The sequence below is a fragment of the Mus musculus genome, chromosome X (genome assembly GCF_000001635.26).
Source record: "Mus musculus strain C57BL/6J chromosome X, GRCm38.p6 C57BL/6J".
Taxonomy (NCBI): Eukaryota; Metazoa; Chordata; class Mammalia; order Rodentia; family Muridae; genus Mus; species Mus musculus.
This window is the reverse complement of record NC_000086.7, coordinates 74,624,019-74,646,284: the sequence shown is the minus strand read 5'-3', so window position 1 is coordinate 74,646,284 and position 22,266 is coordinate 74,624,019. Positions and strand designations below refer to the sequence as shown.

The 22,266-nt window shown below is 47.9% G+C and overlaps 1 protein-coding gene and 1 non-coding gene across 3 annotated transcripts; one reads left to right on the top strand and one right to left on the bottom strand.

The window, feature by feature from the left end:
* Nucleotides 1–296: 296 nt before the first annotated feature.
* Gm5640 (predicted gene 5640) lies at nt 297–7,171 on the top strand. Of its 2 annotated transcripts, none has more exons than XM_006528122.3 (4): nt 297–531; nt 822–918; nt 2,205–2,369; nt 4,622–7,171. In XM_006528122.3, exon 4 carries the CDS (start codon nt 4,807–4,809, stop codon nt 6,991–6,993), a length of 2,187 nt encoding a protein of 728 aa, XP_006528185.1. In that variant the 5' UTR covers nt 297–531; nt 822–918; nt 2,205–2,369; nt 4,622–4,806; the 3' UTR covers nt 6,994–7,171. The 2 variants fall into 2 exon arrangements, with proteins under 2 accessions (XP_006528185.1, NP_001092772.1); NM_001099302.1 differs by lacking the exon at nt 297–531 and adding an exon at nt 650–703 and having other exon boundaries at nt 4,622–7,166.
* Nucleotides 7,172–21,724: 14,553 nt separating this feature from the next.
* Nucleotides 21,725–21,859, bottom strand: Gm26417. The gene has a single exon (XR_003953199.1). It is a non-coding gene; the product is annotated as a small nucleolar RNA SNORA17 (small nucleolar RNA).
* Nucleotides 21,860–22,266: the final 407 nt, after the last annotated feature.

Below are 22,266 nucleotides of genomic sequence, written 5' to 3'. Positions count from 1 at the left end.
CTCCCTCCCCCATCCCCCTCTCCCTCCCCCTCTCCCTCCCCCCTCCATTCCCTTCTCCCCCTCTCTGTCCCCCTCTCCTATTCTCCCCCTTCCCCCCCCCTCTCTCTCTCTGTGTGTGTGTGTGTGTGTGTGTGTGTGTATGTGTGTGTATGCACATGGTTGGTAGTGGTAGTGGTTTGAATTAAGTATCTTCTGCAGCCTGGGGTGTTTGAATTCTTGTTTCCTAGTAGATGGTGCTATTTTGGGTGGACTAGGGAGGTGTTGCAGTGCTAGAGAAAATGTTTCACTGGGAGGGGGCAGCGGGCTTTGGGGTGACAGGGATGTAAGTGAACAGTCAGCCTCCTGGGTGGGTGGATTAGTACTTCCTGATTTCCTCAGCGAACTGGCTAGTAGGAGAGAATGTTTTCTGATGACACTGTGGTTGCCATGACAACGGGGACAAGTCATTCTTTCCTGGTTACAGATACATTTGTGAAGGACACTCACAGGCTGGAGAGGTAGAATGACTAGACAGACACGCAAGGCATGTAGGTAGGTGCCTGCAGTCAACCTGCTTGTGAGAGCTGAGTCTGCAAGTGTGCCTTGGGAGCTTGTTTGCTCTACCCCACCCCCACCCCGGACAGGGGAGGTTCTCTCACTACTACTGATTGAAGAGAAGCCCCAAGGACTGGCTGCTCACTCAGCCCTGTCTCTTTGTCCTCAGGTGACACTTCTTTGCTGCTAGCTTTATCTTTTTCAGGCCCTGAGAGCATAGTTCACCATTGTAAATGGACACCTCCTCTCTGTTTGGCAATGATTGTCACATGTGCTCTTCTTGACAGGATGACCCTGTTTGTGTGACAGCACCTTACCCTGGATAGTTGCCGCTTGCTCGCTCGTGTTGTCTGAGAGAGAAGCTGGGAGGCATTTGAGGAGGAGGTAAATGGGGCTGGGGGTAAGGTGTGGGTGGGGGAAACCTGCAATTCCCTTGGAGAATGGTTGAAGCCCAGTGGTGACAATACTCTCTTGGCCCGGAGGCCTGCCTGACACAGGAAGTAAAAAATGCCTCCCAAAGACAGCTGTCTCTATCTGACCACTAGTCTCAGTTAGACAGAAGGAGATAAAGATCAGCGTGGCATGAACCCAAGAAAGGGGCAGAGTCTGTTCCCTAGGCAGGTAATTAGTTTGCTTCTGTGTCTGACTGAGTCTTTACCTTGCTCACTTCACACAGTTGGGTGGAGCATCAGCTGGGTTTTACCTGGTGTGCGGCAGGGGCTGCTCTCTGACCCACCAGCACATCTGGATCACCGTGTATCTCTGCCCCCCCCCAACCCCCGTGTGAGAGCAATAGGCGTTGTACTCTTCTTGCACCCCCTCATCAGACTGTCCCCCGCCTGTCTGTCTTACTGCAGGGAGGGAAGCCATTGTTCCCATCTGGAGAAAATGTGAAAAGACACATCACAGAGGGAATGTGTGCAAGTTCTTGATAGAAGGCCTTTGGTCCCAGGGCCAAAGTGTGTGTTGAGACAGAGATTTCAGGATTCCACCTCCCAAACTTCTCTGTGTGCCCCTGGGGAAGATAGTGTGCCCTTTTCATCAGAAAGGCAACTCACAGAAATTTCGGGGAACCTTTTGAAAGTAGTGCACTAGAGGCGGCACCTGGAAACAGTGGAGGCAGGTGGCCATACTGCTAACATCTAACCAGGATGTAGGAAGCATAAGGACTTTTATGTACCCAGGAGCAGTAGGCATGCACAGATGGAATACACACTGGGGGGAGCGTGGCCTGATATGAGTGCAGACACATTTCTTTATGACTGAGTTATAGATGCTACACGGATACTCTGGTTTGTGGGCTTGAACACATACTTGGTATTCTCAGGTATGCTTTCTAACTGAAATTAGAATTATTTGGGGCTGAGAATGAATTATGTGGGGCTGAGAATGCCCCACGTGAGGGAAGCAGAAGCATGTGCAAGCCTGAGAAGGGTAGAAGGCGTCGTGTACTCGATAGGTGTGCCTCAGGCATCTGTGGTTTCCAAGGGTATCCTTTGAGGGGTGGGTGGGCTCTCACGTGTTCGAGGCATGATGCCTGGATGGTGGAGAGGCATGGTTGAACTTGATGGGGGTTCATTTAGCCTTGCTGGAAAGCATGCACAAGGAAGGTCCAGCAGAAGGCAGCATAAAAGTAACTGAAGCGTTCATGTTTTCCTCCGTTTCCTCAGGAGATATCCGTGTGACAAGGCCCAGGACTCCAAGGGGGTTGGATCAGAGGAAACCAACACCAGGAGATGACACAGCCTCCTAGGATGAAGAGCCACTGTCTCTGTGATCCCTAAGTTGAACTCCATACCTCCACAGTACACGTGTGCTATTGCATCATCCAGAAGGTGTGCCCTGAGACATTCCTAGACTGCTTTATGTAGAAAACCACTTTAGGCATCATGAACTTAGATTTGAAGTCAGTAAGACATGGGTGGGAATACAACAGAAGGGACACTGCACGTTTGTGGAGTGAATTGGGAGCTAGAGTGTACCAGCAGGTGTTTGTGGATACAGAGGGAGGGAAGGGAAGGACCGAGGGGATCAGGAGAATATCATCTGTCCTCCCCGCCCCCCATGTTTCTGCATGGTTGGAAATTCCTACAGATAAGGTCTGGAGTGCCATGATGAGCTCCATTGGCCCATGCTCACAGAAGGGACAAGGGGTAACAGGAGTTCACAAGAAGAGCAGCGTCCTTAGGAAGCTGTTTCAGGAGGCCAGAGTCCACCAGTGCTCTGCCTCACTGTGCTTGCTGGGGCCCAGGTCATGACCTGGATCGCTTGCTTCCTGGCATAAACAGTGAGCAGCGGTGGCATGTGAGCCCATCCTGATCCTTCCTCCGTGTTGTAGTCCATACCTATCAGCAAGCACAGTGGGCCTCTTTTGAGGATCAGACAGGTGAGGAATTTGTTTCACACAGGCATGCATGACATACACACTGCTGATAGGAACCAGACTGGTTCAAGGCAGAGGCAGTCAGTAACACAGTAGCCAACCTGCCCTTCACACCCCCATACAAACCAGACACAACACACACACACACACACACACACACACACACACACACACACGAGAGAGAGAGAGAGAGAGAGAGAGAGAGAGAGAGAGAGAGAGAGAGAGAGAGAGAGGGAGAGGGAGAGAGAGGGAGAGGGAGAGAGAGAGAGAGAGGGAGAGAGAGAGAGAGAGAGGGAGAGAAGAACGTAAAGAGATTCCACTAAGATGGCTGTGAAGGAGGAACTCTGTTGAGAGGCAGAGTATGGGGGAACATGAACAGAAGAGCTATTTTACAGATGAGTGTGAACACCCCTGGAGTTAGGGATGGGCAAGGTACCATCCAGGCCATTAATTTTCTATGTGTTTAAGACCATGTGGATCAAAATTAGGCCACAGAGCTCGTGTGCAAGAGAGCTCTGTGGTCTGGGGTCTATTGTTAGAACAGTGCCCATCACAGGCAGATAGGGATGTGCAGGGTCTCCTGCAGACTTGAGGTTGCAGCATGCGGGTGCACGATTCCAACAGAGGCACTGGCTTATTCTGTTGAGCTCCACCTGATACTGCTGAGAATGCCAATTAGTAAGCATTTCTCCACAATGAAGTGCTTTCTCTTTGGGTCTTACACGCGTTCTCAACCGGCCAGGAAAGACGCAACAAACCGGAATCTTCTGCAGCAAAAGCTTTATTCTTACATCTTTAGGAGCCAGAGAGCAAGAGAGCAAGAGAGCAAGAGAGCAAGAGAGAGAATGGTGAAACCCAGTCCCTTTTAAGGAGAATTATCCTCCGCCTAGGACGTGTCACTCCCTGATTGGCTGCAGCCCATCGGCCGAGTTGTCATCACAGGGAAGGCAGAGCACATGGGGTGGAGAACTACCCTTGGCACATGCGCAGATTATTTGTTTACCACTTAGAACACAGGTTGTCAGCGCCATCTTGCAACGGCGAATGTGAGGGCGGCTTCCCACATTTGGGGCTCTCCCCGGGTGTGCCCTGCGAACACTTGATCCCATAGTGAGGTCCATGCTGGAGTAGGGAACAAGAGCTCTGACCAACAGATTGGCGTCACAGGGGTGGGGATTAGGGTCGGGGACTGGGACAGAAGGAGGCCAGCAGCTATGACAGCAGCCACCCTTACTTGCAAATCACCATGAACATTTCCCCAGCCCCATTGCTCTTTAACCTGCTAACACACTGGCCTGGAAGGCAAGTTCCCTAGGAGTCCAAGGGCTCCTGGTGTCAGCAGCACAGGGCTACCTCCCTAGGAAAGAAAACAGTGAGGATGGCTCCCCCACCCCCAGGGAATCCCAGTGAGCCCCAAGACACTGACTGGGTGGGCAAGAAAACACACAAGCCTTGTAAAGACACCCATCTCTCTGGGAGGATGTTCGCCACCCCAGCCTCAGGTCGAGGAACAAAATTGTTGTGACTGTCTCCCACAGATGCTCTGGAACCTTCCATACCTTCTCCCACATCCTCCATTCTGTAGAACAGACTCTGTCAGCTCCCTTGATTTCTCATGCCTTGCCTCACTGAGGTGCTGCTTCCTTGTCCACTAAAGGCGATCTCCTTCCTAATGCAGCTCTGCTTCCCTCTCCCACCCTACAGGATAAGCGCGTACCACCCTGAGCGACTTCGGTCAGTTCAAACTTCTCTACCAGATTCTGGAGGGAGAGCAGCGCCACAGGCAGGAGAGCAGAGCCAGAGAGGACCGGCGGGCAGTCACAACAGTGCCCAGAACAACCAAAGGAGTCACCCTGTCCTGATCAGCACAGCCCCAGAGTTCAGTCACCATGGACTCGTCAGAATATGTACTCTGTGGCTGGAAGAGCCAGCTGTGTCCTGCAAGGGTGTTGTCCAGACCCAGGACCCCAGCCCATAGTAAGAGGAGAGGGGTGCCCTTCCTGGAGGTCCAAATACTGCCTGTGGGTGAGAAGAGGAGAGTGAGGAGCTCCAAGGTGAGGCCCCTAGCCAAGTCTGAAATCATAAGCATCAACTCCTTGGCAGGAAAGGAGTCACGGGGCAGGGGCTCGCCAGGGCAGACCAGGGCATCCAGGAGAGCCCTCAAGGTGGCCCTGGATGGTCTGGGTGAGGGAAGCAGCTTCTTTCAAGGAGGAAGAGCAGGTAGCCGAAGAACCAGCACCTTGGCTCCAAAGGTTCCAAAAGAGCAGGCCAGCTCCAGCAGCTCCAGCCTAGGCCAGCGCCTGCGCCTGCGCCTGCGCCAGCTTCTGCCCCTGAGCCTGTGCCAGCGCCTGCACCTACACCTGCGCCTGCGTCTGCACCTGCACATGCACCTGTGCCTCCAGGGGCGCAACCAGAAAGGCCAAGGGCTCTCCCAGAGGAGTCCTGGGAAGCGGGTCCGCCCGGATCCAGGTCCTGTGATGATGGGCTCGCAGAATGTGCCTGCAGTGCCTGTGGGGGAAGCCCAGGCCCACACTGCTGCAGGCCTCCCGCGCTCTGAAGTGGAAGGGGATGTGTTAAGAGGCACCAGAGTGTGGCCAAGTTACTCAAAGAAGACACCCTTGGGAAAAGCTGGCGGTAATCCAGGGAAGAGAAAGCCAGGCACAGGGAAGAGAAAGCTCAGGTCTTTGAGTGCCCCAGCCTCCAGGAAGGGTACCCGATCTAAAACCGAGCAGCAGGCTGCCTCTGGGCCACCGAGGCACATCTCTATCTCACCCAAAGCCCTCAAACAACGAGTTCGGTGTGCTGGCTTAGAGATCCGGGCAGCTGGAGCCCAAAGAAAGACCGCCCTCGCAGAGAACAAGGACCATCCTGGCTTGGGGACCCCGAAGCCAGACTCAAAGCGGGCATCTGCAGCCTGCATGCCCCCAGTCCTGAGGCTACGCAGGTCACTCCGCATAGCTAGTCGAAAAAAGAAGACCCATGTGCTGTGTGCCCTGTGTGGGCTCCCAGAATGGGAACCCCAAGTGCACTCAAAGGTGACCAACACCAGGTTCAAGAGGAGAGGGGCCCGAGTTCAGAAAGATGCCAAAGCCACCAATGTGGTTTCTGCCCAGGAGCCCAGCACCATTGAGCAAGGAACGCTGGTTTGGTTCAAATTTCAGGACCTTCCTTTCTGGCCAGCAGTGGTCAAGAGTGTCAGCAAAATCGACAAGATGGCGAGGGTGCTGTTGATCGAGGGCAACATGCAGTTTGAGCGCAGGGGTATCCGTGTCCCTCTCCGCAAGTTGAAGCACCTGGACTGTGGGGAGAAAGTATCACTTGTGAGGAGAGCCAGCAGACTGTACGCCCAGGGCATCAACTGGTGCTTCTCAGTGATCGACCACTACAGAGAGGGCCTCTCCCGTGGCTCCTTACTGGGCTCCTTTATGGACTACTACACCACCCAAGCCAGTTACCCGCTAAGGAGAGCCGTCCAGGAGGGTGACCTGCACATCGATTTCCCCAAGGTGAGCTATGCTGAATTGGAAGATTGGGAGGAGGAGACCGCCCTGGGTGGGAAGGGGCCCTACAAGAAACTCCTGCCCGACCGCATGAGGGCCGCTTGGGACAGAGCCAACCAGAAGCTCGTGGACTTCATCGTGAAGAGAAAGGGGGCCGACCAGCACCTGCTGGACATCGTGAAGGGCAGAAAACCCTCCAGGTGGCTGGACGATCTTTGGAAATCAAAGAGGGAAGTCTTCTGCATTGAGACCTACCTGGAGGACGATGACCAGCTGCATCTCGTGGCCAGACATTTGCAAGAAGTGGCCAAGGAAGCAGACGAGGCCCTGCTCTCGCTGGCAAGAGGAGACAAAGTGAGGTTTACCATGGAAGTTCTTTTTCCAGAAGCCATCATCTACTCCATCGCTGCCCTGGATGAGCTCAGCTACAAGGAGGCAGAAGAGAAGTACCTGCGTGGCCCACCCGTGCACTACCGTGAGAAAGAGCTATTCGACAAGACCATCTTAAAGGCGGCCAGGAAGAGGTCAGCAGCCAGGATTCGGGCTGCCAGGGACCCTCCTGTGCCCACTCCTTAGAAGGGATCGTCCTCCTTTCAGCTGTCACCCCTGAGGCTCCCAAGACAGGAGACAGGAAGTGCCTCCAAACTGGAACATCTGGGAGACCGTGGGGGCACACAATGGCTGCTGTCAAAGCTCCTCACTAAGTGTTTCTTTACCCCCTCGAAATAAATGTTCACGTTCCTGCTTGACAGTGTAGATGTCTAAGACCGCTCTACTGATCCTGTAAGCTTCAGTCCAGGCCTGGCCTTTTGGCTCTCTTTCGCCGGTGCCCCAACACGTACAAGTCCCGTGGGGGTGCCTCTCTGGAAAGTCATTAGCCCTGTGTGGAGTGTTGGTGAGCTAGAGCACAGGCTGCCGCCTCTGCACGGACCCCATGCACCTAGACAGCACAGCAGGTTCCTGACGACACTGTGTCTCTGGCATGTGTTCCCCTCTCCAATCTTCTTTCTCTCTAGGGTGCTGTATGGATGGGGCTGGGCTCCACTCTTTTCTCCATTACTTCCTCCTTCACTCACTCATGCCAAGGGAGAGAACAGATGTGTGTTTTGAGGCTGTGCTTTGAAGCCATAGAAGGGGTTGGAAATGTTGTGACCCTGGAACAACAACAATGCAAAGAACAAGAGGCAACAAACACACAAGAAAACAGTCTATTGTGCTTTACAATGTCTTTCTCTCTCCTGCGTGTGTGTGTATCTGTCTGTCTGTCTCCCCCCAACTCTGTGTGTGTGTGTGTGTGTGTGTGTGTGTGTGTGTGTCTCACCTGTGTGTGTGTATCTGTCTGTCTCTCTCTCTCCCCAACTGTGTGTGTGTGTGTGTGTGTGTCTGTTTTTCTCTCTCCCTGTCTCTCTGTGTATCTCTCCGTATTAATGTACAAGTGTGTGCATGCACAAGTGTGCGGGAGTCATATGTCAAGATCTGATGTCTTCTTAAGTTATTCTCTTGAGTTTTTGAGACAGGATCTCTGACTGAACCTGCTGCTCGCTGATTTTTCTAGAATTGTGGCTTGCCAGGCTGCTCTTTTGATCCCCCTGTCTCTGTTACCCCAGTGCTGAGATTGAACATGCCTGTCTGCATACCTTTTTCCCCCTTTTGTATGAGTACTGGGTAATGAACTCAGGTTTTCACCCCATGCAGGAAGCACTTTACATCCTCAGCCATCCTCCACATGCCAGAGACTTCATACTCTTAGAGAGAGAGAGAGAGAGAGAGAGAGAGACAGAGACAGAGACAGAGACAGAGACAGAGACAGAGACAGAGGGAGGGAGGGAGGGAGGGAGAGAGAGATTTGCTGACCTTGTGGGCTGTCTGCAGCCCTGCACCAGGCATTGGCATCTCAGCTTTTCTCACATTTCTGAGATCAGAGACTTCTGGTGTTTGTAGGAAAGGGAAAAGGCCTGCCTTTCTTTGGAGTCACTGTTCCTGGGGTGTACTGATGAGAAGCAGCCCTGACATGCCTCCCAGAAGGTCCTGTTTCCTCCTCTTATGGTCTGTATCCTTGAATTTCCTTGGGAACATGGGACTCCATTCTTGTCCCAGGGGTCTCTGAAGTCCTCTCCCCAGTAAATTAATTTTCAGTGTTCCTCTGCTTATTTTTAACCCAGATGACCTCTGTATTGGTGGTGACTGGTATTGAAGTCACTCACTATCTGCGTACTGGTCTTTAACTGTGGCTTTTCATTTTTCCATGAAATTATGTATGCCTGTATTTGCTATAAACGGGGGTGGGCTGTTTAGCTGCGTTGTCACAGTGACAGCAATACTATCAAATCTAGGTGCAGAGAAGAATGTCAGTAAAGCAGACCAGTATGCATTCCCCAGGACTGTAGCCTGTGCCTCATGACCTCATGACCCTAAGCCAAATCCATGTTTGTGAGTGTGTGTGTGTGTGTGTGTTTGTTTGTTTGTTGTTGTTGATCCCTGGGCCATCTCTCCATCTCAAGGAAGCTAATTGAAAAATAGCTCTTTTGGTTAGGTGGTGGCTTAGAGGCACAGAGGAAAAAGATACTGAAGCACACACCCCAGGGACCAACAGCTGTCATCACAGTACTAAATGTTGTTACCTACACTGCAGAGTGCATCTTGATTGGGTTGTGGGAACTGTATTTGTGTTGGAATTACATGGTATTAATGGAAGTAGAAATGTCATGAGTAGTAGCATGAAGTGAAATCCATACACAGGCTGCAAGCATGAGCCCTCAATCCTTAAGAAAGTTTGACTAGTAGTGTGAGCAGAATTCACAGCCCTGCCACGAAGCGTTCCCAGAGGTGTGACCCAAATCAGTCCAGGCCTTACAAAGAACCCCCTTGAATCATGTCCAACCCTATTCCTGAAATACTGCACAGAGGCAGAATTGCTTCTGCTACCAGACCCACAAAAAATTCCATGCAGGTACCTAAGTAACACCTGCCATCCAGGAAAAGATCTCCTAGAGACCCTGTCTCATTCGTGAATCCTAGAATTTCTTACAGATACACCAGCTTATACTAGAAGGTTTCTATGTGGCTTTGTGTTTTGTTGTGTGTGTGTGTGTGTGTCTGTGTTTCTGTTTTCTATGTGTGTGTTTGTGTGTGTGTTTGCATGCGCATGCATGTGTGCTCTGATGTGTCCAGGTTTGTCCTTATGTGTCATTGGGAATACATGCTTGTGAAGAGTTGTGTAGTGGCCAGAGGTCAAGTTCAGGTAACATTCCTCAAGAACTGTCTACATTGTTTTCTCCTATAACATCTCTCATGGCCCTAAGATTCCATGAGAACACAAGGCTAGTTGACCAGGGAGCTCCAGGGACCCAGCTGTCTCTGCCTTCTCAAAGCTGAGATCAAAGTGAGAGCCACCCTGTCCAGCTTTCCAAATGGGTGCTGGGGATTAAACTCAAGTCCTGGGGCTTTCAGGCCAAGGACTTTACATGCTGCTCTGACACTGTACCTTGGCGATGGGAATTACTAAAACCCTTTGTTATTTGCAGACTGAGCTACATTTCTTAATTTGAAAGTTGACATAAAACCACCAGAACAGAACATTTTGTTTCTTCATTATGCCTGAGACAGGAGTGAAAGATTAAACAGTCTTCTGCCTGTTTTTCTTTTATACATTGAAAGGACTAACGAGCACCAAAGGGCCATCAAGTATTTCATTGTGGTATCTGGACGTGTCTGAGGAGTCTGCATCCATGACAACCCCATGGGAAACAAACTCTCCAGGAATCTCTTCTCTCTCTCTCTCTCTCTCTCTCTCTCTCTCTCTCTCTCTCTCTCTCTCTCTCTCTCCCCTCTGTCTCTCTCCTCTCTCTTCTCTCTCTCTCTCCTCTCTCTTTCTCTCTCTCTCTTTCTTTCTCCTCTCTCTCTTCTCTCTCTTCTCTCTCTCTTCTCTCTCTCTCTCTTTCTCTCTCTCTCTCTCTTCTCTCTCTCTCAAAATGCTCTGGAGGTTTTCATTCAGACTTCTGAAAGAGGCATTTACATCCTCTTCAAACTGCTTCTTCTTTTCCATAAGAAGTCCTGTACCATCATCACCTGTGTAGAAGGGAAAAGGCATCATTTAAGTCAAATATACAGAGGAAGAAGAGTTGGTTCATCCCAGACACACCACCTACAGGACAGCACGAATAACTATGCATCTGCATCGGTTGTCTTTTTTTTTTTTTAAGATAGGGTCTCTTGTAGTCTAAGCTGGTCTCAAACTTGCTAGTAACTGAGGCCAACTTCAAGATCCTGATTCTGTCTCTACTTCCTACGTGCATGGTGATCTGATAGGATACATGGGACAATTTCAATATTTTTGAATCTGTTGAGGCCTGTTTTGTGACCTATTATGTGGTCAATTTTGGAGAAGGTACCATGAGGTGCTGAGAAGAAGGTATATCCTTTTGTTTTAGGATAAAATGCCTTGTAGATATCTGTCAGATCCATTTGTTTCATCACTTCTGTTAGTTTCAGTGTGTCCCTGTTTAGTTTCTGTTTCCATGATCTGTCCATTGGTGAAAGTGGTGTGTTGAAGTCTCCCACTATTATTGTGTGACGTGCAATGTGTGCTTTGAGCTTTACTAAAGTTTCTTTAATGAATGTGGCTGCCCTTGTATTTGGAGCATAGATATTCAGAATTGAGAGTTCCTCTTGGAGGATTTTACCTTTGATGAGAACAAAGTGCCCCTCCTTGTCTTTTTTGATGACTTTGGGTTGGAAGTCAATCTTATCAGATATTAGGATGGCTACTCCAGCTTGTTTCTTCATACCATTTGCTTGGAAAATTGTTTTCCAGCCTTTTATTCTGAGGTAGTGTCTATCTTTTTCTCTGAGATGTGTCTCCTGTAAACAGCAAAATGTTGGGTCTTGTTTGTGTAGCCAGTTTGTTAGTCTATGTCTTTTTATTGGGGAGGTGAGACCATTGATGTTAAGAGATATTAAGGAAAAGTAATTGTTGCTTCCTGTTATTTTTGTTGTTAAAGTTGGCATTCTGTTCTTGTGGCTGTCTTCTTTTAGGTTTGTTGAGGGATTACCTTCTTGTTTTTTCTAGGGCATTGTTCCCGTTCTTGTATTGGTTTTTTTCTGTTATTAACCTTTGAAGGGCTGGATTCGTGGAGAGATACTGTGTGAATTTGGTTTTGTCGTGGAATACTTTGGTTTCTCCATCTATGGTAATTGAGAGTTTGGCTGGGTATAGTAGCCTGGGCTGGAATTTGTGTTCTCTTAGTGTCTGTATAACATCTGTCCAGGCTCTTCTGGCTTTCATAGTCTCTGGTGAAAAATCTGGTGTAATTCTGATAGGCTTGCCTTTGTATGTTACTTGACCTTTTTCCCTTACCGCTTTTAGTATTCTATCTTTATTTAGTGCATTTGTTGTTCTGATTATTATGTGTCGGGAGGAATTTCTTTTCTGGTCCAGTCTATTTGGAGTTCTGTAGGCTTCTTGTATGTTCATAGGTATCTCTTTCTTTATATTTGGGAAGTTTTCTTCAATAATTTTGTTGAAGATGTTTGCTGGTCCTTTGAGTTGAAAATCTTCATTCTCATCCACTCCTATTATCCGTAGGTTTGGTCTTCTCATTGTGTCCTGGATTTCCTGGATATTTTGAGTTAGGATCTTTTTGCATTTTCCATTTTCTTTGATTGTTGTGCCGATGTTCTCTATGGAATCTTCTGCACCTGAGATTCTCTCTTCCATCTCTTGTATTCTGTTGCTGATGCTCAAATCTATGGTTCCAGATTTCTTTCCTAGGGTTTCTATCTCCAGTGTTGCCTCACTTTGAGTTTTCTTTATTGTTTCTACTTCCCTTTTTAGGTCTAGTATGGTTTTGTTCATTTCCATCACCTGTTTGTATGTTTTTTCCTCTTTTTCTGTAAGGACTTCTACCTGTTTGATTGTGTTTTCCTGTTTTTCTTTAAGGACTTGTAACTCTTTAGCAGTGTTCTCCTGTATTTCTTTAAGTGATTTATTAAAGTCCTTCTTGATGTCCTCTACCATCATCATGAGATATGCTTTTAAATCTAGGTCTAGGTTTTCGGGTGTGTTTGGGTGCCCTGGACTGGGCGAAGTGGGAGTGCTGGGTTCTGATGATGGTGAGTGGTCTTGGTTCCTGTTAGTAGGATTCCTACGTTTACCTTTCGCCATCTGGTAATCTCTGGAGTTAGTAGTTATAGTTGACTCTGTTTAGAGATTGTTCTTCTGGTGATTCTGTTACCGTCTCTCAGCAGACCTGGGAGACAGATTCTCTCCTCTGAGTTTCAGTGCTCAGAGCACTCTCTGCTGGCAAGCTCTCTTACTGGGAAGGTGCGCAGATATCTTGTTTTTGGACCTCCTCCTGGTCGAAGAAGAAGGCCCAAAACAGGGCCTCTCTCAGAAGCTGTGTTGCTTTGGCAGTTCCCAGAAGCTGTCAGCTTCTGTGGTGCAGACTCTCACCTGTGCAGACTAAAATCCTAAGTTCCAGGGAGTCCTGGAACCAAGATGGTGACCGCTGCTCCTGAGGCTGAGGCCGCCTCCCGAGCCAGGCAGACACCTGTCCTCTGGTCCGGACGGTGGCCGGCTGTCTGCGGCCCGCCAAGGGTGCTGCCTCAGCGGCTCTGTGCTTCTGCCCGTCCCAGAAGCTGTCCGGTTCTCTGGCGCACCCTCTAACCTGTTCAGACTAATTTCCTAAGTTCTGCTGAGTCCCGGAACCAAGATGGCGACCGCTGCTGCTGAGGCTGAGGCCTCCTCCCAAGCCAGGCGGACACCTGTCCTCTGGTCCGGATGGTGGCCGGTTGTCTGCGGCCCGCCCAGGCTGCTGCCTCAGCGGCTCTGTGCTTCTGCCCGTCCCAGAAGCTGTCCGGTTCTCTGGCGCACCCTCTAACCTGTTCAGACTAATTTCCTAGGTCCCACGGAGTCCCGGAACCCAGATGGCAACCGCTGCTGCTGAGGCTGAGGCCGCCTCCCCGCCCCAGAACTTTCTTTCCAACCCTCTGACTTACGCACAGTGAGAATGTGGTCGCTGAGAGACAAGAGAACTCTGGAACAGTTCTGTGGCTCAGAGGATATTTCTGAAGACTAAGTTGTCCTTTGGCCTTTTGGGGTTAACTTTACTTTAACTTTTAACATGCTGATGTGAGCAGGGGAAATGTTGGAGCTGTAGCCCAGGCTGCTTCCTGCTTCCTGCATGGCTGGAGACTGTCACTAGAGATGATGGGTGAGCAGATATATCTCTGCTCTTTAACTTACTGCAGGAGTGGTATGTCAGATTTCAACAGCTATCTTTCAAGTTCTGAAGCAAGTCATTTCTTATGCCTTTCCAAAGTTGCTCTCCTCCAGGAACCCCTGCCAAAGGAGAGCTGGGAAAATAGCCTTTAGTCTGTAGACATTTAGGAACCTGTCAGGGAACTCTGAAGGCAGCACTGGGAAGAAAAGCTTGTGCACATCGTGCATGCCACACTAGCTTGTTTCCTGTCGTCCATGGTAACAACCCCAGTGTACCACATGCCCCTCCAACCGAGGCAGGTTTTATTCACTTGTATAGGCGAACCCCTACAGCATTACTAGAGAGCCATCATCAATTCTTAGCCAGAGTGTAGAGTCAGCTCATACAAGCAAGGAAGTCTGACAGCATTGCTCTTTCTGGTTGCAGAGGAACTGCTTGGGTTTGACATGTCCAGAAAATTGTTTGTCAGTGGCATTCTTTAGTCAAGCAGGATGCCCCCTCCTGTATTCCTAGCACTTAGGGAGTAGAGACAGAATCAGGAACTTGAGGTTGGTCTGCCACGGTAGGTATATGAGAGAGCACAACTTTAACCACAAATACAAAGCAGATAAACTGAACTGGAAGAGGGTTCTTTTTCCAGCAAGGCTGTATCTTTTAAAGGGTCCCCAAACAGCAGCACTGAATAAGGAACCAGTGTTCAAATAACTGTGCCTATGGGGGACCATTTCGTGTTCAAACCATCTTATTCTGCTCTCTGACCTCCATTGGCTCATGACAACATTATAATGCATTTGCTATAACCTAAAAAATCCCCACAGACTCAACACTATGCAAAAAATTCAAAGTCTCTTAACTGCAATGCCCTGTCAAATGAAAAAGCAAATTGCAATCTTCCAACATACAGTGGCACAAAATATATGTTCCCTTTCCAAAATAGAAGAAATGGGAAATTTTAAGAAAATAATGACTCAATCAAGACCAAAATCCAGCAAAGCAAACACAATATTCTGCACATTCATGTCAGATGTTTGAGACTTCAGTTACTAAGGGTTCAGATAGCTTAGACCCTTTGGCTTTGCTGCCTATAACACACATTGGCTGGCTCAACTCCATATGCAGCATTCCTTTGCAGATGTCTCAGGTATCTTCAGTAGCTTGGAATCTCCCTTGAAATTCAGGTTTTCCTTTTATAAATTCACACAGTGGCTTCCCAGGCCCCTCTTCTCACAGTAACTGTAGCACTGCCATAATTTACCTGGTTCCAATGTCTCTCTGAAACCCCAGAAGAAGAATCCATGACCACCTCACTCTTTCTTCTTGCATGCTTCCAAAGCCAGCACCATGTGAACAACATAGCCAACTGGCGGCTTGGGATGGACCTTGGCACCTTTAAATCACTTTTGTACCAGATGCTGCTGTTTTCTGGAAGAAATTAAATGCTTTATATTCTCTCTCTCTCTCTCTCTCTCTCTCTCTCTCTCTCTCTCTCTCTCTCTCTCACACACACACACACACACACACACACACACACACACTTTGGAAGCTTAGTTGGGCAGAGCCTTGCACTTGGGGCACAGCTCTTGTTGCTCCAAAGAAGAGAAAGAAACCCCTACTTAATGGGACTAATCTTAACAATAGAAGCCTCTCTTTTAGCATAAGCTTTGGCTTCCCAGTTGAGCTTCCCGGTGTTCTTTTTCTTTCCAACTGGACATTTTGTATTTCTTTCTGTCCCACTTGATCTTTTTCACTGTACTCTTATGTAAGAGTTATCAATAATAACCGTACCACATACTCAATGTTATGTTGTCTTTAAATGCTTTTAAATTTAGTTTAGACAAGTTCTTCGGACAAGGGCAGAAGGCAGACACATTTTTTCTGTACCCAAAATATCATAGGCACAATCTCTAACCCAGTTGCTACTAAAGTCCTTATTTCTGTTTGAAACCTCATGAGCTGGGTGGATCTCCACAATGTCAGTGCAAAGGACTTAGGAGGCAGTGATTTGTGACCATGGTGTACATGCAGACAGGGACCTAGACAGCATTAAGGATCATCTTAGAAGCTAAAATGTTTCATGGTTGAATAGAAAAGTCACCTTAAATGTTTAAATACAGACATAACTCATATCCCGCCTATCTTTTTATCTTTAAAATTAGACAACACAGAGCATGAATTTTAAAAAAAACCACACACAAAAGTAAATTTTGATTATTTCTCAACTAAAAGGTCAAACCAGACTCACATAATAGAAAGAGGAAAGATTGCTTTCTAAGTGGTTAAAGATCTGGAGAGGGTTTTACAAACACTTCACTTCTTTAGTGAAGAAAAAATAAACCACACACATACACACACATGTACACACATGAACACATATGTACATGCACACACACACACACAACACATGCATAAAGGTTCTTCTAATAGCTGAGCATAAAAGAATTAACATTAAATGAGAATAGATGAAATATTGAACTCATCTTTTGCAGGAAATATGAGAAGAAATAACATAGATTCTTAGGGAGCAGTACAATTCTTGCAAAATGCTTAATACCAGTAGAAACCTAGGCAAGGAATATGCCTTAAATCTAATTCACTGTTTTTAAATAGACAGCCTCAAGCATCAGAAAGTGTGTCTCCACCAGAAATCAAACCAGAGTTAGTTATCTCTCCTTTTGCTTTGGCTTCTGAAACAGTGTCTCTGAGGACAGACTAAAATTCCTGGGGAAAAACAAGCCTACAGAAGAGCAGCCCAGGAGTGACATGGTAAGATGCTGATTAAGATACAGTGAGACTGGGGAGGACTCACACTTGCATCTCTCCTGGTGCTGAAAGACCTAGTGAGTCCTTCAGGTTGCACTGTAAGATACTTTTTGAACTTCTGTAAGGTGGGTGCTGATCCGCCCAGGAGCAAATTCATTCTCTCCTCTAATCTTCACATTTCTCTTATTTTCTTTGCTTGATATTTTCTTGGTGACCAGTCTGGCTAGCTCAGGCTGCTAGGTTGGTAGGTGGTGAGGGTTGGCTGTGGCTGGAGCACAGGAAGACCTCCCAGCAGGAGGTTAGACTCATTAGAGGGAGACCAGCACCAGCTCCTTTGCTCTAATGCAGCAGATCTCGGATCTCGATGACCAAAGAAGATCAATGGTTTTAGAGCTTTACTGTAGAAAGGAAGAAGGAGGGGGAGGGGGAGGGGGGAGTGGGGGGAGGGGGAGGGAGAAGAGAAGAGAAGAGAAGAGAAGAGAAGAGAAGAGAAGAGAAGAGAAGAGAAGAGAAGGAAAGGAAAGACTGGCCATGGTCACATGGAGAGAGAGAAGAAGGGAGGGGGAGAGAGGGAGCAAGAGGGCTAGAGAAGCAAGAGCTTAAGAGAGCTGCTCTGTCATTCTTATTTGGTTGGTAATGTAGTCATGGGGTGTCACAATGTGGGGAGTCACTGACTGATGAGGGAGGTTTAAGTAAAAAACTCCTTTGGAAAGATGCGTTCCCATGGAAGCCAATCTATGCACCCATTGTGTTTGACAAAAAGATTAATACTTTATGAAAACTGGGCCACAATAGAACTTAAATTTTTACTTTATTTTGTTAAGGTGGAAGTCTACAGATTAGATGGATCTTAGGCTAATTTCAAAATGAGTAGTTATTTCATGGGAATTTTGCCCAGGTGCAGCAGAATGTCTCCCTCTGTGACCAGTCAGACGTCGTCATGTTGTTTTTGGTATTGAAGGCCATGTCTTCAACCTTGATCATGAATGATAGAACCCTCAAAGCAGCACGGGAAGAAACTGCTGTAAGCAGCTGGGTCGGATGTTCAGTTTTGCTGACATTTTATCATTGATTTCCTCTATTTCAGTTTATAACCCAGCAGCAAATGAAGATTTAACAGAAGGCTATAGAGGACCGTGAAACCAAGCTTGAAAACACTGAAGATATGTGTGACACATTTTTGAAGGCCCGGTAGATTACACTTGTGAACAGAACACACCCATATATCACACCATGTGTCTCTAAAAGCAGGAGACAGAATGAATGGCCCTTTCTCAATTTGTGGGGAAAGTAATTAGCTTTGAAATTGGTGATCACATTCTCTTTGGTATATTTTCTGCCATGCTAAAATGATCTTGGTAGTAGTCAGTGCAGCTCCTTTCTCTTTACTTTGTTACAATTGAGACTGAGACACTGTTAATCATTAAGTGAACTCCCAGCAGCTCTGTGAGTAGCGAGGACAGTTAAGTGTGGATCATCCAGGCCCATGACAGCAAGGGAGATTCATTCTGCCCAGTAGTGGCAATTACATTTTGGAAGCAAATGTCATTTGACTTTGTGGTTGATTCTCTGTCACTGTTCCAAAGTGAATGTTACCATACTTATTTTAGGAAGAAGTGAATAAAGATGGGACCCATTTTTCTGTGCATGCTTTCATTTCTCATGAGGTCACAGAGACCGTTCCATTGCAATGGGAAAATCAACCCAACATGCCACCGAGACTTGCTGAACACACTCATGTTTGTGTGCTCAGAAGTGTTAAAAAACTCTTAACACAGTTCCCACAGCAGAGCCAGATCCTAATGTGTTGACTCTGTGCTAGTTGTGGGGCTGTGGCATTCCCCAAAGACACCCAGACTCATTTTCAAAGCTGTCTTCCAGTCTGGTTGAAAGATACCTGCCCTTACCTTTGGATGAAAGCATTTTATCAGCGTGTATCTGTGTAAGCATTTGTGGCTCCAGTGTTTTGGAGGGGTCTTTACATGAGTGTTTTCTAGGGTTCTCCTTAGAGAGTCTACTATTCATCAAGTCCTGCCTGTATGTGTGTGTTTGTCTAATTCCTTAGTCATTCATTCTCTTAATTTTGTACTATGCTATACTTATTAAAATGAATGCTTTAGAGTCTGTGTTCAGCACATTTGAGGTTTTTGGGGGTTTGTTGTAATGTGTGTACTTGTTGAGTCTCTGTGAGCACTTTCCCATGTGTGTGTCAGTACCCATGAAGGCCAGAAGAGGGGCTGAGTTCCCCTGGGCCTTGAGTTAAAAGTGGTCTTGAGCTACCCAAAGTGGGTGATGCTACCTGATCTTGTGTCTTCTGGGACAGCAGCAAGTGAGTTCAGCTGTTGAGCCATCTGTCCAGCCCTGTTCAACACACTTAAATTGCTTCATCTTTTATCTGGATTTTGTGAGCTAAATTTGTTTATTTGTTTTGTATATATTACTAAACATGATGTGGTGGTGTGTAGGAGAGTACCACAGTGGAAGCCCTCCAGAGGACAGGGCCTGCCATTTGTCCAGGGGATCATGATTGGTGATATACTCGACACCACCTGCAGTGTCTTCAAGATGGAGCTGCTATTGTAAGCACAGCTTAGAGTAAGCATTGGAGAAACCAGGATTGTCAAACATGCGGGCCTTTTTCTTCAGCCAAAGGAAATGAATGGTGCCTGATCACTTGGGACACCAGTGATTGTGGTAAACCAATCTGGTGATCTTTGCTATTCTATTAGCAGCCAGCCTCCATCTGAATCCCCTCAACATCCTGAGCATTGTTAGGTACTAATCCTGAACTTTGTCAGTAAATGGGACCCATTCTTATGAAAGAAACCCTATGCACTTTGCATCCTCCACCAATAGAATCTATCCCCATGCTTACCACGGATCCTTCCACTAAGCCCTGTTCCTGAGCCCTGTTAACCATCCAATAGAATTCAATTTTAAACGATTTTTCAAACTTTATTGGTTCTTTTAAAACTTCATACCATGTACCCCCAACACCACTCATCTCTCCCTTCCCTCATACTCACCCTCCATCCTTGTAACCTCACCACTTAACAGAAAGAAAAAAAAAATCTCCTGGAAGCTGTAGTGTCACAGTGTGTCCCACATTATTTCATTTTGTCCACACTTCTTTGATTGAAAATCTTCAATGGCTCAATCTGGTACAAGATCTCTGACTTCTGCTAGTCTATCAATACTGGATCCTCACACTGGGACTCCTCGGATATCCTATTGTTGCCCTATGCCATGAAGATCCTGTAGTTTTGGATCTGTAGGACCGGCCACTTTATGTACTCTGGCAGTTCATTGATGGAATAGATGTTGGGGTGGACCAATTGAAAGCACTGGATCTGGGCCTGAGAGGTATCTGAACTGGTCAGCTCTCCTGCTCTCAAACCCTTGGCACTGGCTCACCAGCAACCCCTACAAACGGAACCAGCTCTAACCTGTTGCCCAGGCGAGGTGCAGGGCCTGCTCTCCTGAGTACTACAGTTAGTGAAGGACATGGCCAGTTCTCCCATTCATAATCCTAGGCCAGCTTTTCTTTGTGCCACAGATGATGAAGGATGAGGGAGAAGAAAAGGGATGTCTCTCCCTCATCTGCACCATTGTCCAGCAGATAAGAAACAGAGCTGGCTCTCCTGTGCTCTCTCACCTTTGGAGCTGGCTCACCTGCAACTCCATAACCATGGCCAGCTCTACTATGCTGTCCAAGCAAGGCACAGGGTCTCCTGAGTGCTGCACCAGGTAGGGTCTCCTGCTATCATGACCCCAGAGTCAGTTTTCCCACCTGCCCTAGGTGGCAAGTGTTGGGCAGTGGGGACACTGCCACATGGCAGACAAGAGGCTGAGCCAGCTCTTTTATGCTCCCACCTTCAGGGCTGGCTCACCTGCACCCCTGCCATCAGAGTCAGTTCTTTTTTTTTTCTTATTTAGTTTTTATTCATAATCATAAACTTAACTTTGCAATCCAGCTAGACTTGAAGGGGAATGAGGAAAATATGGATAATCAGAGTCAGTTCTAATGTTACTGCCCAGGTGAGGTACAGAACCTCTTCTCCAGAGTGCTGCAGCATGCGAGGGTCAGCGACAGCTCTCCTGCTCTGACAACCACATCCAGACCAATTTTCCTGCTTGTCTCTGGTGGCAAGGCCAAAAGGGAGGGGAGGGAATATCTCCCTTGCCAACACCACTTTACAGCAAACAAGAGGCAGGGTTGGCTCTCCCACATGCCTGCCCCCCGGCCTTGATCACCTACCATCCTCACATCTAGGTCCAGCTCTACTGTGCTGCCCTGGTGAGGTGCAGAGCCTGGTCTTCTGAGTGCTGCAGCTGGTGAAGGACAGGGCAGGCTTCCCTGCTCTCATGAACTCAGGGCCAGGTCTCCTGCCTGCCACAGGCGATTGAAGAAGGTATCTCTCCCTCATCCATGCCACCACAGGGAGACGAGTGGTAGGGCCAGCTAGCTTTCCCATGCTCACATTCTTTGGGCCTGCTAACCTACAACTCCAACAATGTGCAGGCCAAGTACTCCCATGTACTGTGGCTGGCTATGGGCAGGGTCAGCTTTTCAGCTCTCATGCCTCTAGGGCGGTTTCTTCCAAGATGACTATGTGAGGTGTGGGGCAAATTCTGCACTGCCCTAAGTCATTAACATGTCCCCAGTGGCAGCCCACACCAGGGATATCTGCCTGGCCTTTGGTGGTGACAGACCCCCTGCTGCTGCAGAGCCATGGACCCAGATATGGATCCCAGGGTCAGGACAGTCCCAGGTGGCATCACCACCAAATCACATCAGGCTGTTTCTCACTACCCTTAAGACTCAATGTCTGCCTGTCTTTGTTTTGCTCACATCCTTTGTTTCTCTTTCTCTTCCATTTCTCCACCACTTACCTTCTTTTAGTGGGGTCTCAGGTCTCTGAGTGTCATCTCAGGAATGATCTCAGGAGTGCTTTGCCCTGCTCTTGCATTATGACGCCATTGGACAGGGGTCATCTTGATTCCCAGACCTGGGGGTGGGATGGGGAGTTGCCAGACTGGTGGTCATCTCCGGCTAGCTCCCTGTATGGGCCCCATGGCACCAGTCTGGTGGTTGTTTCAGGCTTGCTACTCTACCAGCCCATACAAGTGTCTGTCTGTCTTGGGTTCATTCCTGCCTGGGGTCTGTGGTCCTGGATGGGGTTCTTTTAGTCTCAGGCTTGCTTCCAGTCCTGGGAGTACATCCAGGCCTACCTGGCACTGGAGTGGTGGTCATCTCAAGCTAGTTCCCTGTGCAGGCCCTCTTCGACAGACTGGTGGTGGTCTCAGGCTCATTTTTTTTTTCAGGAAATGTTAGGCTACTGGTCATCCAGATGTTCATAGATCAGAATCCTGAGAGTAGGCAAAGCCTACTCTCTTCTCTCTACCACCTACTGATGCACATGTGACACAGCAGCCACACCTGCAATGTCTCTAGGGGCAGGTAGAATACATTCTTATTATAAAGTTCACAGGTGCTTTACTACCATATGAGGGCGTTTATGTGTAGGTATGCTTAAAGATTTGTTGTGATAATTGTCATGTAGAAACCTCATCTCAACATTTTACTATGCTCAAATGTGTGAGAAGAGTAAATCATAAGGTCAATCTCTGGAAGATGATACCAACACAAATTTCATTCTTTACCACACATGGATTGTCTTCCCACTAAGTCATGAGGCTTGCTTGTTGTGTCCTTCTGTATCTCACCTACCACTTGGGATGGAAAGAAGCCTACTGTCTCTGCGAGGGTATAGCTTCTAACTATCTACACACAAAATTCTCCATTTGTTTAAAGGCTACTCTGTGAGCTTCAGGTATATAACAAAGACCAGTATCTTGTACAGGCCAA

What these genes read in the sequence shown, in the direction of transcription:
- Gm5640 (XM_006528122.3), top strand. Translation starts at nt 4,807, where the DNA reads ATGGACTCGTCAGAATATGTACTCTGTGGCTGGAAGAGCCAGCTGTGT.